This window comes from Abramis brama, assembly GCF_963993115.1.
Source record: "Abramis brama genome assembly, chromosome: 2".
Lineage (NCBI taxonomy): Eukaryota > Metazoa > Chordata > Actinopteri > Cypriniformes > Leuciscidae > Abramis > Abramis brama.
The window spans coordinates 68158516-68176015 of NC_139964.1; the positions used below are offsets into that span (position 1 = coordinate 68158516).

At 39.7% G+C, this 17500-nt stretch overlaps 4 protein-coding genes across 5 annotated transcripts in view; 1 reads left to right on the forward strand and 3 right to left on the reverse strand.

Moving 5' to 3' along the window:
- Positions 1 to 3726, reverse strand: part of cenpq (centromere protein Q) — a 19242-nt gene extending 15516 nt beyond the window's left edge. The window contains exon 1 of one of the 2 annotated variants that reach the window (XM_084100020.1): positions 3671 to 3726. In XM_084100020.1, coding sequence (XP_083956146.1) covers positions 3671 to 3716 — 46 coding nt within the window. In that variant the 5' untranslated portion in view covers positions 3717 to 3726. The remainder of the gene's footprint in view (positions 1 to 3670) is intronic. The other variant, XM_084100021.1, reaches the window with a different exon arrangement.
- A 542-nt stretch (positions 3727 to 4268) lies between these two features.
- Positions 4269 to 11236, reverse strand: mrpl16 (mitochondrial ribosomal protein L16). Its single transcript, XM_084106899.1, has 5 exons — positions 11049 to 11236; positions 8875 to 8946; positions 8578 to 8726; positions 6238 to 6531; positions 4269 to 4881 (listed from the first exon to the last, which is right to left on the reverse strand). Exons 1-5 carry the CDS (start codon positions 11104 to 11106, stop codon positions 4690 to 4692), a joined length of 765 nt encoding a protein of 254 aa, XP_083963025.1. The 5' UTR covers positions 11107 to 11236; the 3' UTR covers positions 4269 to 4689.
- An 893-nt stretch (positions 11237 to 12129) lies between these two features.
- LOC311078027 (cotranscriptional regulator ARB2A homolog) lies at positions 12130 to 13154 on the forward strand (the record flags this gene model as incomplete). The annotated part of the gene is made up of 1 exon (XM_084106672.1): positions 12130 to 13154. The coding sequence occupies exon 1, from the start codon at positions 12243 to 12245 to the stop codon at positions 13152 to 13154; it is 912 nt and encodes a 303-aa protein (XP_083962798.1). The 5' UTR covers positions 12130 to 12242.
- A 3658-nt stretch (positions 13155 to 16812) lies between these two features.
- Positions 16813 to 17500, reverse strand: part of txnl4b (thioredoxin-like 4B) — a 3630-nt gene continuing 2942 nt past the window's right edge. The window contains exon 3 of the mRNA XM_084101330.1: positions 16813 to 17110. Coding sequence (XP_083957456.1) covers positions 16945 to 17110 — 166 coding nt within the window. The 3' untranslated portion in view covers positions 16813 to 16944. The remainder of the gene's footprint in view (positions 17111 to 17500) is intronic.

Sequence of the window (17500 nt, forward strand, 5' to 3'; positions counted from 1 at the left end):
TTTTTAGACACGATGTTCTGAATCAGAAAGGATTTTTTCCTCATAATGAAGCTTAATGTATTTTCACACTGACCCGATAAAGCAAAGCGAATCACAGAAAAACTGCTTTCACACGCCGAACACGAAACAATTGATCGACCTCTGACCCGACGCATGACCTCTGACCCGACGTATTGACGAACACGGAAGCGCAGAGGATCGAGCAAAACAAAACACCGGTCACGAAATAGAGTCTAAAAGGAGGATTTTTAAAGAGAAAAGTGGGAGGAGCTACCTGCGTGAAGTTGGCCCCCCACCTAACGCAAAACGTCGTCAAACTATGCTCAATCGTTTGTGTTTAGTTTGTGCTGGTTTGTGCTGTAAAAACTCAGCCCCCCACATGCTCCAAATTCACCCAAAATAGTCTCGTTCGTTTGTGCTTCGTTTGTGCTGGTACAATTTTCGTTTGTGCTGCATCGGCCTTTAAAATATTAGACACTGAATGAAAGCGAATTATAGACGGTGCTCACCAGTCCCCCACCTGCTCCAAATTCACCCCAAACATGCTCAATCGTTTGTCTTCGTGTGTGCTGCAAAAAGTATATATATATAGGCCTATATATAGCCTATAATTTTTTTTTTACAGTAGCTAGTTGAAGTAACAAGGTAAGACCGAAACGGATTAAATTAATCAAAAGTGAAAAAATTATCAAAAATTAAATTTTCCACAAAAAATATTAAACATAAAAAAAACACGCAATATGTATTACAATACAAAATACAATACAAAATAAGAGCCTTTCTTAACTGAGCAGTGAGCACCAATAATAATTGAGCACAAAATCAACATCTTATGATTTCTAAAGAATAATGTGACATTGAAAACTGGAGTAATGATACAGAAAATTCAGCTTTGACATTATAGGAATAAATTACATTTGAATTATATTAAAACATTAAAATATTAATTATATGAAAATATCTATTTATAGGCTAATCATTTTTCACAATATCAGCAGCACTTCCAAACTGTAATACATTATAGATTACTTTGTTACTTTTATTTAAAGGTAGCCGAATTATTTACCTTACAATAAAGGCTGTCTCAGAATTGTAATGCATTAGCTACTCCAGTTACTTTCACCAAAATAACTACAGAAGTAGAACTTAACATTTCTAAAACAAACGACTAGGGCTGTGTAACAATATGCAATATGAAACCGAAATCCCGACGCTCCATCCACGAACCTTGTGAGAAGGCAGAATCGCGACACAACCCTTCCAACTCCAGAGTCCAGATCCAATGCTACCACATCTTCATATCACTATTATTTGAAGTTAACATTATAAAATACATAGACTTACACCACAAAAATAGTTGAGGATAAATTCTTTAAAATTGGTCAATTCCAGCGTTATGGACGTGACATTTTCAAGTCAAAACTTGAAGTATAAATTATCAGAAAATGCACTTAATACCAATATATTGAAACGTCTGTTATATGGCCTATCCATAGGCTTCTCCCTTAATAAAGGAGTCCAGACATTAGAAAAATATACTCATGCGTTTTTATTTAATATGAGGGAAATAGCATGTGCGTTACATTTTTTTAGTAGGCTAATTCTATGAATTACACTGCGCAAACCAAAAGTAATACTAGCCTACCCACCGGATGAAGAAGCGTTGTCTCTCCGCAGAACATAAATTATTCATTTTATTTAATTTTTCGTGTTTGCATTTATGAGGAAAAAGCAATGTAACGGACGGAGAACTGCGTTACGGACTGACCGCTCTGAAAACGGCACTAAAAGATTACTTTAAAACTTTCACAGAGACCTCAAACAGAAAGCACAAAGCCTTTCTTTAAGGTGAAATTCGTTTTGTATTAATTGTATCTTAATTTTAATCATTGTTTCATCTACCAAATGCCAGGATTTAATAGGCAAAATAAGAAGTAAATAGGCCTATGGTCAGTTGGTCTCATAAATGAACCGAAACTCAGCGCCTAGGCCTACTTGCATCACAGTCTACTTTTAAACAGAACAATTCAAAACGAAAGAAAACAGACTGCTCTCTGCTTATGTATGAAATGGGCATTTCTCTGTGGTGCGTTCATGAAGATACAGGCTGGTTGAAGTCATTTAATGGGCTGGTGAGCACTGTCTATAATTCGCTTTCATTCAGTGTCTAATATTTTAAAGGCCGATGCAGCACAAACGAAAATTGTACCGGCACAAACCAGCACAAACGAAGCACAAACGAACGAGGCTATTTTGGGTGAATTTGGAGCATGTGGGGGGGCTGAGTGACCTCAGAATGACCTAAAAATATAATTTTAATATCTAAAAAACCGAAACAGCACAAACGAAATTTTTTACAGCACAAACGAAACACAAACGATTGAGCATAGTTTGACGACGTTTTGCGTTGGGTGGGGGGCCAACTTCACGCAGGTGGAGGACCTTCAGTTTGTTTGAACCATCAGAGGCGTCGACTCTCACCTGAGCTTACTCCTACATCATGCGTCGGGTCAGAGGTCACCGGTCATGCGTCGGGTCAGAGGTCACCGGTCATGCGTCGGGTCAGAGGTCACCCGTCATGCGTCGGGTCAGAGGTCACCGGTCATGCGTCGGGTCAGAGGTCACCGGTCATGCGTCGGGTCAGAGGTCACTCGTCATGTGTGGGGTCAGAGGTCACTCGTCATGTGTGGGGTCAGAGGTCACTCGTCATGTGTGGGGTCAGAGGTCACTCGTCATGTGTGGGGTCAGAGGTCACTCGTCATGCGTCGGGTCAGAGGTCACTCGTCATGTGTGGGGTCAGAGGTCACTCTTCCGCCAGAACTAGACTCGTGTACGGCTGTTACCGGAAGCCAGTGATTATAGTTTACAAAGTTATAAATATGGATATGTTTCTTGTCTTCAGAAGGCCTTTATTAACCCCTGCAGGCGTTTGGATTATTGTTATGATGATTTATTGATATATTGTTTAATATAACTCTGATTGTGTTCGGCTGAGAGAAGAAAGTCATAAACACTAGGATGGCTCTAGGGTGAGTGAATTATGGGATATTTTTCATTTTTGGGTGAACTAACCCTTTAAGTCAGAATAGACATATTTACAGATTAAGTACATATTTAGAGTATTATGGACATTATAAATAAATAGGAGAGAATTTACAAGATTTTACATTTTTTAAAAGGAAAAAGTTGATTTTTTTTAAAGCAAACTTTCTTTAACAAATTGACAAGTTTCCATACCATGTTTTACATTTTTAGATGTACAGCTCAGTCCCAGCTAACATATTTTATTATTATTTTTATATTTTATGGACAAGGTTTATGATACAACAGCTCTCCTGAGCTTAATTTAACTCACAATATGACGTTATTTGAACGTTTATTTGTAAGGTAAACATTAAGATTCATCAAGTACACAAAGTTGGTTACAATAGTATTCTTTGACGCAGGTTTAAGTACCGTGGTATATGAATATAATGTTTATATTTGAGCACATGTCTGTTAAGAGATCGTGCGTTTATTAATAATCGCGTCGCGTCGCTCACGTTCAGTTTAGAAACATCACCACTCATAGAAAACATGCTGAGAAAAACTGTAAAGATTCGATACATGATTTGATGAGTTCAAAACAAACACAACTCAATAATTAATGCGACACATCTTCAAAACTCACCACAGACTCGCGCCACACGATTCAAAGCGGGAACTGAACTGCGCATGCGCCGAACTGACACTTCCGGCTTCCTTCTTGAGTCACGTGCTGTTGTTTGATTACTAATGTTCTCGTTTCCATACATTTTTACATCACACATCTGTATTACATTTTAAAATAAACTTTTTAGATAAAACAAAATTAATGAGGAAGCTCATTTTCGCCACATAAGAAAAAAAAATAATCCTTCGGTAAATCACAAATTATATCATAAAAGTCATATTTATGACATCAAGTCAAAATTACCTCATAAAAAGTCAGTATCATGACATACTACGCCATAATTTTGACTTTTCATTCATAATTGACAAAAAGTAAAACTTATAATGATGACATACTTATGACATACAAACTATTAATTATGAGATTAAAAAGTTTAAATGTCAAAATTATGGCATATAAGATATAATTATGACACACTAAATCATAATTTTGACTATCTACTAATTATCACTGTCACAATTACAACTTATGTCATATATTCATTCATTTTTGTCGTAATTTCAACAACTCAGTTACCAATTTTTGGTCCCATATAGAAAACAACTGAACCCGAACAGCAAAGAAACCTCATTTATTTGCCAAACATAGTATTTAACATTTACACAGCACATATTTTCTCACACACAAAAGCATGTGTGTGATAAAAGAGCATATGAGGTGAACAGGTGACAGATCTGTCTGTGTGTGTCTGTGTGTCTGTGGGTGTGGGTGTGGGTGTGTGGGGGTGGGGTGGGTGTGGGTGTGTGTGTGTGTGTGGGTGTGTGTGTGTGTGTGTGTGTGTGTGTGTGTCTGTGTGTGTGTGTGTGTGTGTTCTAACACCTTTATTATCACACAGAGATTGTGTGATAGGTGAACAACAGAACACTCAGAAGTAGGTCATATGGATCTGAATATTATCACACACACACACACATCCTGCTGGAGTGTGTGTTCATCAGTTCTGCAGTGTTATCTCTGCGCGCACACACACACACACACTACACTCGCGCGGGGTAGAAGAACTTCCCAGCGTAGCGGCCGTGATTGTGCAGGTCAGACGGACTCAGGACTTTCCGGATGCCCAGCATGTTTGCCCTCGCGACCCGCTCGAAGCTCCAGGGGTTCTGGTTATTGGTCTCGCGTTCGGCCTGGTCCTGATACAGCGCCGCCAGACTCTCTCTGCTCACCACCTGCAACACACACACACACACACACACACACACACGTTCAACTGGGTTCTTCTACTAAACTTGCTTCTCAGAAAAACTTTCAGATCTAACCCGGTCAATTGTGATCGAAACAGACAAGTGAATATACTATATTTTATTTATAATTTTAATTTTAATTATAATTTATAATATTTATTGTTTTAATATTTTGTGTTTTGAGGGGATTTCATGGTAGTAAACAATATTTACCTCTAATTTATGCAGCATTTATTTCTCTGTTTGCATGCATTTGGCAGATGCTTTTATACGAAGCGGTTTCCGTTGCATTCATCAGTTCTTGGTTTCCTTGGGAAACTATTTAATTTGTATTATTTTATAATTATATACAATAATACAAATATCATAAAACTATTTATACTGCTGCTTTTCAAGAAGTTAAAATCAAGTAAAAAAATTAAGCAAATGTATTTGAAATTAATTCAGTCCCATAATATTTATTGTTTTAATATTTTGTGTTTTGAGGTGATTTCATGGTAGTAAACAATATTTACCTCTAATTTATGCACCATTTATTTCCATATTAAATACAAATATCGTAAAAACAATTTATACTGTTTTTCCCACCAATTAATGCAGTACTTAAGTTAAAAAACAGAGCAAATGTTTTTTTAAATGAATGTACTATATTTTAATTCCATAATATTTATTGTTTTAATATTTTGTGTTTTGAGGTGATTTCATGGGAGTAAACAATATTTACCTCTTATTTATGCACCATTTATTTCTATATTAAATACAAATATCGCAAAAACAATTTATACTGTTTTTCCCCAATTAATGCAGTATTTAAGTTAAACAGAGCAAATGTTTTTTTAAATGAATGTACAATATTTTAATTCCATAATATTTATTTTAATATTAATATTTATCAAAATGCCGGGCTACCAGAGGGTTCAGCCAGTTCACTAAATAACACACAGCATGTTCTCTGATTAAATGTTATGCAACACTTTCCTCATTCACATTATTGCCACATTTATTTGTAGAAACAGCCGATTATGAAGCATAATTACTTGCTTTTATCAGACACTTTTGTCAAAGTTCAGATTCTTCTTGTTTTAAATGTTTTTTTGCAGTTATGATTACTCAATTGTGTTAGAAAAAGAAAAGAAAAAGCATTTTGTAAACAATAATTTGATGAAAAATGAAACTAAGTATCCAAGTAAACCATTGTTTTAAAACGTAAACGCAGGGCTGTTCAGTGCACTTAATAACACACAGCATAATGTTATGCAACACTTTCCTTTTTCACGTCATTGCCACATATATATGCAGAAAAGCATAAGAGGAAGTTATTGTGGGTGAGAGTGAGCGAACCTTGGCTGGGAAGGGCAGCTTCTTGGCCACTTCTGTGAGCACCGGCTCGACCTCACCCAGCTCGATGCGACCTCCGACCTCTAGGACCAGCCGGCCACACTTCACCGGGGTCACGTAGTGGTCGATGGCCCCCTTCCCGCCGCCCATGCGCTGGCCCAGGCCTTTACGCGTGATGGGTTTGAACGGGGCCCTGAAGCGCCACAGGGCGAAGGTCGTGCTGGGGTCCATGCGCCGGTTAATGGTGAGACGCATCATCTCCATGTGACCCCAGTGCAAGTACCCGCCACCCAGAGCCTACAGACACAATCACACACACATTATAATAATAATAATAATCATATACACAAAAGACACAGAGTTCTGATGAATATTACATGTGCACAATAATCTAAAGTGCCCCTATTATGCTTTTGGAGATATTGCCTTTCATGTAATGTGTAATACAGCTTTGTGATGTAAAAGCTCAGAGTTTTGATCTCCTGAAAGAAAGAAGTGATTCTGAACTGAAACGAGTCGTCAGTAATTCAGTCTCACTTCCTGCTGAACCTGTAGGTTTGTAACTCATTTGCATAATACCCGCCTCTGGTCCTGATTGGCTGATCAGCGTCTCTTAGCTCCGCCCTCAAACACTGTAGTGTATCTGAGACTGGAGGAGTTTGGTTTGTGTTGTTCGTGTTGAGAAGACGCTGTTTTCTGAGATTGATACGGTAAAACCCACGCCATCGTTACTGTTCGTATCACTGTGATCAAGAGCTGAGATTCAGATATGATAATGAGCGTTTGCTTTCTGACCAATTACAGCAGAGCAGCTCTCAGAGAGGCGGGGCTTAGAGAGACTGATCAAGAGCTGAGATTCAGATATGATAATGAACGTTTGCTTTCTGACCAATCACAGCAGAGCAGCTCTCAGAGAGGCGGAGCTTAGAGAGACTGTGATCAAGAGCTGAGATTCAGATATGATAATGAGCGTTTGCTTTCTGACCAATCACAGCAGACCAGCTCTCAGAGAGGCGGGGCTTAGAGAGACTGTGATCAAGAGCTGAGATTCAGATATGATAATGAGCGTTTGCTTTCTGACCAATCACAGCAGACCAGCTCTCAGAGAGGCGGAGCTTAGAGAAACTGTGATCTAGAGCTGAGATTCAGATATGATAATGAGCGTTTGCTTTCTGACTAATCAGAGCAGAACAGCTCTCAGAGAGGCGGGGCTTAGAGAGACTGTGATCTAGAGCTGAGATTCAGATATGATAATGAGCGTTTGCTTTCTGACCAATCAGAGCAGAGCAGCTCTCAGAGAGGCGGGGCTTAGAGAGACTGTGATCAAGAGCTGAGATTCAGATATGATAATGAGCGTTTGCTTTCTGACCAATCACAGCAGAGCAGCTCTCAGAGAGGCGGGGCTTAGAGAGACTGATCAAGAGCTGAGATTCAGATATGATAATGAGCGTTTGCTTTCTGACCAATCACAGCAGAGCAGCTCTCAGAGAGGCGGGGCTTAGAGAGACTGATCAAGAGCTGAGATTCAGATATGATAATGAGCGTTTGCTTTCTGACCAATCACAGCAGAGCAGCTCTCAGAGAGGCGGAGCTTAGAGAAACTGTGATCTAGAGCTGAGATTCAGATATGATAATGAGCGTTTGCTTTCTGACCAATCAGAGCAGAGCAGCTCTCAGAGAGGCGGGGCTTAGAGAGACTGAATCCTTGATGGAAGCGTTTCAGACACTGAGAGAAAAGAGCTGATTCATTATACTATTTTCATTATTTTGATGATTAATTCACTAAGAATTTTTACTGAACTCACATTCAGTCTGTGTTACCTGTCACTGTGTTAATCTACTAAAACATTATTGGATTTTTTTCTGTGACGCACCTAAAATATCTTTATTTCGACATTTTCAGCCATTACTATAATGCATTATATTCATGTCACTCAGAGTTTCTTCAGCTCCCCAATAATGTGACGATTTTTCATAAACAATGGTTAGGAATTATTGAAGAAATCCTGGTTATGGAAGAACTTGCATATATTCTAAAGTTGAAAAAAAAAATGCTTTCAAAAAGGACTGAGGAAAGTGGTTGATATATAATTATTAAAAATATATAATTTAATTTAATATTTTAAATTAGTATATATATTTATAGGTATGTATGTATATGTTCATTGTTATTTAAGAATATGCACTGATATGCATTTATAAGTATACAGCTAGCATTTATTTGATAAGTATATATGCATAATTTATTTTCCTCCCTCCTGTTAATACTGTTTTTAATTTCATTATTAATCTAGTAAATCAAAATAAATAAATAAAAAGTAAATAAAATAAAAAAACACGCACCACAATGCCGTACTGTCCTTTGGTGAAGGTGTTGGAGCTTTTGGCCGGCCCCTGAATGTCACGCAGTTTCTTCATCTCCTTCTTTGCCTGTTTCAAACTCGGGACCTTTTCCAGGAATTTGAGTTTCGGCTTCTCCGGGAGAACCACGTCTGCGATGGAGGAAAACACGATTCATCAAAATAAAGGGCTACACTTCGCACTGTTGAAAGGACTTAAACAGCACAAGACTAGCAGGCCGTAAAAACAGCAGCCCTTAACGAGCGAGTCTACAAGTTTAGCTGGTTAAGCACTGATTACCGCTGAAGTCTGGAGGAACTGCATACGTCCTCAGTCCTGCTGACAGGAGCTTCATGTGGCTCTGCAGGACATCTGAAGAAAAAGAGGCAGCAACTAGTTAACACAGGTTCAGTTCAGCAACTAGTTAACACAGGTTCAGCAACTAGTTAACAGAACAGGTTCAGCAACTAGTTAACACAGGTTTAGCAACTAGCTAACAGAACACATGTTCAGTTCAGTAACTAGTTAACAGAACACATGTTCAGTTCAGCAACTAGTTAACAGATGTTTAGCAACTAGTTAACACAGGTTCAGTTTAGCAACTAGTTAACAGAACACAGGTTCAGCAACTAGTTAACACAGGTTCAGCAACTAGTTAACAGATGTTTAACAACTAGTTAACACAGGTTCAGTTCAGCAACTAGTTAACAGAACACAGGTTCAGCAACTAGTTAACAGATGTTTAACAACTAGTTAACACAGGTTCAGTTCAGCAACTAGTTAACAGAACACAGGTTCAGCAACCAGTTCAGCAACTAGTTAACAGATGTTTAGCAACTAGTTAACACAGATTCAGTTCAGCAACTAGTTAACACAGGTTTAGCAACTAGTTTACACAGGTTCAATTCAGCAACTAGTTTACACAGGTTTAGCAACTAGTTAACAGAACACATGTTCAGTTCAGTAACTAGTTAACAGAACACATGTTCAGTTCAGCAACTAGTTAACAGATGTTTAGCAACTAGTTAACACAGATTCAGTTTAGCAACTAGTTAACAGAACAGGTTCAGCAACTAGTTAACAGATGTTTAACAACTAATTAACACAGGTTCAGTTCAGCAACTAGTTAACAGAACACAGGTTCAGCAACCAGTTCAGCAACTAGTTAACAGATGTTTAGCAACTAGTTAACACAGATTCAGTTCAGCAACTAGTTAACACAGATTTAGCAACTAGTTAACACCGGTTCAGTTCAGCAACTAGTTAACAGAACACAATTCAGTTCAGCAACTAGTTAACAGAACACAAGTTCAGTTCAGCAACTAGTTAAAAGGTTCAGCAACTAGTTAACACAGGTTTAGCAACAGGTTCAGGTTCAGTGGGTAAAATATAATCACCCACATTTGACAAGTGGTTATTATAACCAAATAAACCTGGGTGTTTGTCAGGTATATACAGTCGTCTTTGCAGACGATACTACTGTGGTAGGACTCATTGACAGCAATAATGAAACTGCCTATAGGGATGAGGCGAGTAATTTGATCATGTGGTGCCGAAGAAATAATCTGTCCCTTAATGTGGGGAAAACTAAGGAGGTCATCATAGATTTTAGAAGAAATAAACCCACACATACACCTTATTTCAGACTCCCTTTTATGGTCTTTCCATATCACCTGTGCCATTAAGAAGGCACATCAGAGGCTTTATTTCTTGAGGTGTCTCAAGAAATATGGTATGTCACTTAACATTTTACAAAACTTTTACCGCTGTACAATTGAGAGTATATTGACAGGTAATATTACAGTGTGGTTTGGCAGGGCTACTTCACGTGAATTGAATCTTCTGACAAAGGTGGTTAAAACTGCATCTAAAATTATTGGGGTTCCACTAGAATCGCTCCAAAACATTTATTGGAAACGCAGCACTGGGAAGGCACTGGGTATTATACAGGATGTTAGTCATCCGGCACATAATCTCTTCTCCCAACTTCCATCAGGGAGACGTTTGCAGAGCATCCCAACGCGCACATCACGTTTTAGGGACAGTTTTTAGCCACAGGTTGTAAGGCTACTGAACGATAGTGCAAGAGGAAGGACGGTTGAGGTTTGAGCGGATGTTTTAATTTTATTTTAACTTATTTATTGACTGGTACTGAGTGCTAAGGCACATTGTATTCATTGCTGTGGTACTCTGTACTAATATGCATATGACAATAAACTTGAACTGAAATTACAGTATATATAATCATATTATTATTAATGATACACAATCAGTAATGCAAACTAGATTATTGCAAACTAGTAAGATTACCATATTCATGAGTACCATGGTATTAAGATAGTAAGAATACCATGTACACGTCCAAAAACCATGGTTTCGCCAATACTAATTGTCGTTAGTGACACTAAATAAAGGAAATAATTTATACTACATAGACCAATTAATACATGCAAGATTATTTGTCTTAACTCTACCTGGCTGGCTTGATGTCCGGGCAAAGCCCAAAAATACACTCTTTAGTGCTGAGAACATGACTGATTACACACAATACAAACGTGTATAAATCTTCATTTCTTCTCCATTATAAAATTCACATCAGAGTCTCATGGATCCACAAGGTCGCTGCCATGTTTGATCAACATCCGGTGTATCAGTGAACGTCATCCGGTGGAAACAGTCGCACACATCACGAGTTCCGCGTGTTTACAGTTAATCCGAGTTTTATTCCAGATGGTTGTAAATAATTAAATAAATAAAAGTTTAAAAACGTGCAAAGTGCTATAAAATCAGGACATACTACAATCTCTCCACTATATATATAAAATTAAATTGTGCACAGTATGCATGCTTACTTTATGCACGCAATTTCCCGATGTCCTTTTGTCAACATGTGAACGTGCATTTTATATCCAGCAAAGCAGTGCACCTGAATTTGAAACGCTTCTTTAAAAATTATTCTATCAAAAGAGACATTTTACACAAAAATGGCACATTTAGTTTCTGAGACGATAACTGGACACTTCTTACTTAATTTAAGGTAATTTAATGTAACACTCTAATTTCGAAAGGTTCCATATTGCATATTGTTACAAATACTATTTTTAAGTATTCGGTTGATGCACTAAAGCCACGCCCTAATAATGTCAATCAGCGACACCTGTCATGTGATCACTGATCATTAACACATTTACACATCTCAGCATTCAGGAACAGAACAATCAGGTATAACTTTAACTAGTCCTCGGAATACAGATTTAACTAGGTAATCTTTCTCAGGTAAATCTATTAAACAAATGCTTTAATTTGCAGTGCAATGATAATTGACAGATTATAAAGCATATTTTCAAACAGAAACACTCATCTCATCACAGTAAGAGTCTCTTCTGCTCAGCAAGGCTGTGTTTATTTGATCAAAAATACAGTAAAAACAGTGAAATATTATTCCAATGTAAATCAGCTGTTCTCTATGTGAATATACAGTAAAGTTTAATTTATTCCTGTGATCAAAGCTGAATATTCAGCATCATTACTTCAGTCTTCAGTGTCACATGATCCTTCAGAAATCCTAATTTCTTTGCATTTTCATATTTTAGATTCCAAACAGTAAAATGAGCGGTTTTATGTGAATACACACATTTTTTGTATATTCTTATCTCAGGTCCCACACGATGTCGGAGTGCTCTGAGGCGACCCGAAATCCCATTCAGTCCGATTTTCCGTATTGGTTTTCAGAGGACGGTCACCTACGGCACAGAGAAACCCACGAACCCTACCGGTTCCCCTTCAAACTACACGACGCTCGCGACACGGAGCGAGAGCATCGTAGCCTGTGTCTCTGCATCACCCGGCACATGTACGACCTCTTAGAGCGCAAGTTTCAGCTTGTTAAAGTGTTTCTGGAGGATAGTTTTGTGTTTATGAGCGCAGGAGCACTGGAGAACCCCGGGAGTCTCCTGGTTCTGATCCAGGATTTGGGAACGGTGAGGAGTGGCGTGTGGAGTTGGAAACTCTCGGCACACGAGGGACTGGAACGAGGCTCTCAGATCCCGTATATACGCTGGGCTTTGCTTGAATCCTGTGCCGTTCTCCTGATGAATCCCAATGAAGGTTCGCGGACTCACGAGCAACACGTTCGGATGGTTTGGGAACGCCTGCTTTCCCAAAGTTCTCCCGAACACATTTTTATAGTGGCACACGGATACGGAGGCCTGGCGTTCGTGGATCTTCTATGCCGTGAGATCGAAGAGGTTCAACGGAAAGTGACAGCCGTGGCTTTCTTGGATTCGTCCCACAGCTTTTGGCACCAGCCGTTGGGAAACGCTGGTCGCGACTGGTTGAAATCCCACTCCAGATCCTGGATTCCCAGCAGGAAGCCTCTGAATTGCTCTGTGGGATCACTGAAGGCCGGTTGCACGCAGATTTCCGCTGGGACTCAGTGTCACGACTCGACGCCCGTCGTTTGCATGGAATCCGTGTTTCGCTTCTTCAACAAGATGATCAAACCTAAAGCCACACCGACTCCATTTAACATCATCACCCGGAGCAAGAGCCGCACCAGTGAGCAAAACAACAACGTCTAGGATGATCAAATCTCTAATAAAAGTCTTTGCATCAGAATGAGCATTGTTTTTGTCATGGAATATTGTAGTATTTATTCTAAATGATTCACAGGTGCACATCATTATTATTGTGTTACATTCGTATTCTTGAATCAGAATCAGTTCCTCTTGCAGCATCTCTTCTCTTCTCTGATGACGAGGGCGGGGCTATAACCTGTCACTCACACATGAGATCAGCCAGTAGCAAACCACAACCATCCAATCAATTCCCCACAGACACAATCAAGCCCCGCCCACATTTGTTCTCGTTCCAGAAGCGTTTCACTCGGATATACGACACAATAGAGGAGAAAAGACGAGTGCATGCTGTATCATGCTGATTTTATAGTCAACACTAAATCAACATTGAATTCATGTTCCTCTTATTGTAAATGATTCATCAGTGATACCAAAGAAAAACGTTTAAATTACATGTAATAACTTGCTTCACCTCTTAAAGACCGAGACCACATGCACTACTGGATAATGTTAAAAACATTCAGTTAAATGTCTAGTTAGTCATTATTTTATTAAAGTAAAAATGGGTTGAAAATTATTGAAGCTTGTTTCTGCCACAGAATAAAACATTTTAAAAGATAATTGCAACTTTTTATCTCACAATTGCGAATTCTGACTGACTTCTCTCGATTGTGACATCTTTTCTCAGAATTGAGATATAAAGTTCAATTCTAAGGAAAAATTACTCAAGAAAGACTTTTTTCTCAGAATTGCATGTTTATATCTCACAATTCTGACTTTATAACATGCATATGCAACTTAATATCATGCAATTCTAAATGTATGTCTCCCAATTGCATGCTATAAAGTCAGAATTGCAATATATAAACAGAAAAAAAAGTTGCAATAAACTTTTTTATTTTTTATTCTGTGGCAGAAACGAGCTTGAATGTTGCCTTATAAATATTGGTAACACTTTACAATAAGGTCTCATTTTCATGCATTAACTAGCAACGAACAGCATTTATCTCGTTCTCTTTTCTCCAGCAGACTCTCCTGTTCCTTCCACACACACACACACACACACACACAGGATCTGATGTTGATTCTTGTTTTATTACGATTCTCTTTTCTCCAGCAGACTCTCCTCTGTTCAGAGTTTGTTTAAAACGGATGATTCTCAGGAGGTTAGAGATTTAGAGGCTCAATGTCAACATTTCACACTGACAACTAACCTCTGACAGACACACACACACACACACACACACAACTATCCCCCTACCTTCCACACCAGACACACACACACACACACACACACACACACAACTATCCCCCTACCTTCCACACCAGACACACACACACACACACACACACACAACTATCCCCCTACCTTCCACACCAGACACACACACACAACTAACCTCTGACACACACACACACACACACAACTAACCTCTGACAGACACACACACACAACTATCCCCCTACCTTCCACACCAGACACACACACACAACTAACCTCTGACAGACACACACACACACACACACGCACACAACTATCCCCCTACCTCCCACACCAGACACACACACACACAACTAACCTCTGACACACACACACACACACACACACACACACACACAACTATCCCCCTACCTTCCACACCAGACACACACACACACAACTAACCTCTGACACACACACACACACACAACTATCCCCCTACCTTCCACACCAGACACACACACAACTAACCTCTGACAGACACACACACACACACACACACAACTATCCCCCTACCTTCCACACCAGACACACACACACACAACTAACCTCTGACACACACACACACAACTATCCCCCTACCTTCCACACCAGACACACACACACACACACAACTAACCTCTGACACACACACACACACACAACTATCCCCCTACCTTCCACACCAGACACACACACACAACTAACCTCTGACAGACACACACACACACACAACTATCCCCTACCTTCCACACCAGACACACACACACAACTAACCTCTGACACACACAACTATCCCCCTACCTTCCACACCAGACACACACACACAACTAACCTCTGACACACACACACACACACACACACACACACACACACACAACTAACCTCTGACAGACACACACACACAACTATCCCCCTACCTTCCACACCAGACACACACACACAACTAACCTCTGACAGACACACACACACACACACACGCACACAACTATCCCCCTACCTTCCACACCAGACACACACACACACAACTAACCTCTGACACACACACACACACACACACACACAACTATCCCCCTACCTTCCACACCAGACACACACACACACAACTAACCTCTGACAGACACACACACACACACACACGCACACAACTATCCCCCTACCTCCCACACCAGACACACACACACACAACTAACCTCTGACACACACACACACACACACACACAACTATCCCCCTACCTTCCACACCAGACACACACACACACACAACTAACCTCTGACACACACACACACACACACACACACAACTATCCCCCTACCTTCCACACCAGACACACACACACAACTAACCTCTGACAGACACACACACACACACACACACACACAACTATCCCCCTACCTTCCACACCAGACACACACACACACAACTAACCTCTGACACACACACACACAACTATCCCCCTACCTTCCACACCAGACACACACACACACACACACAACTAACCTCTGACACACACACACACACACAACTATCCCCCTACCTTCCACACCAGACACACACACACAACTAACCTCTGACAGACACTCACACACACACACACACAACTATCCCCCTACCTTCCACACCAGACACACACACACACAACTAACCTCTGACACACACACAACTATCCCCCTACCTTCCACACCAGACACACACACACACACACAACTAACCTCTGACACACACACACACACACAACTATCCCCTACCTTCCACACCAGACACACACACACAACTAACCTCTGACACACACAACTATCCCCCTACCTTCCACACCAGACACACACACAACTAACCTCTGACACACACAACTATCCCCCTACCTTCCACACCAGACACACACACACAACTAACCTCTGACACACACAACTATCCCCCTACCTTCCACACCAGACACACACACAACTAACCTCAGACACACACACACCATAAACAAAAGTAGTCGATAATTTTATCCCTTAAAACTCCTTGAAAAAAAATTCTTCATGTCTTAAAATATCTTGAATGTAACTCGACACCCTTGCCTCATTTAGTATGCGTGGTTCTGTGAATATGCAAATGAGCCCTGCCTCCACTCACTCACTCAGCTCAGAGATCCACTGGTTGACGATCACACGTTGATCTGATTGGTTACAAGGTAGTTTGTGACGTCAGAAACACCAGCGATTTCAAAGCGTTTTTGAGACTGTCTTTGATTCACTGCAGTTTTAAGGAGAAAATACTCAGCAATGGAGTCGACTTATGAATTTACACATGGTTTGTCTTAACGCAGATTAAAACACCACATACACACATAAACAACATTAAAAGCTGGATTTACACCACAGGGGGACTTTAAATAGTGTAAAATTACCTTCAAATTGTCATGAAACGTCCACAGGTCAGTGTGAAATCAATAAGCTTTATTTTAAAAACATCATACAAAAATGTCAGAACACAAGTTTGGCAGAATAAATACACCGGATTGTTGTTTCCACAGGAAACTCTACATGAAACACCAGCTCTGCTCGGCTCTAGATGTCGTGGTACAGCAGGTCATATTTGGGAACGTTTCTCGGGTCTATCGGGCTTCGAACGATCAGTTTTCCTCTCATGGCGCCTCGATAGATCACTTCGATCAGATCCATGAAGTCCTGTTTGGTTTTGAAGCTTCCCACAAACTTGGTATGATCTGGAGAACTGAATGCGTGCAAATACATTAATAACTCGATTTCACTCAAACAATGTTTTCTAACACTTTGCTAACAGTTTAGCAAGTTGCTAACATATTTTAACACATTGTTTTTCACCAATTGTTAACATGATTTAAGACGTTGAAGGCATGTTTCTAACGTGAGTTAGCACATAACTAGCATGTTCCGAACATGATTTAGCACATTGTTAACATGTTATAAGCATGATTTAATGCATTGCTAGCATGTTTCTAACATGATGTAGCACATTGCTAACATGTTTTGTATGTTGCTAGTATGTTTCTAGCATAATGAAACATTGCTAGCATGTTTCTAACATGATTAACAAAAAGTAAACGTTTTAACATGATTAAGTGTGTTGCTAACATGTTTCTAG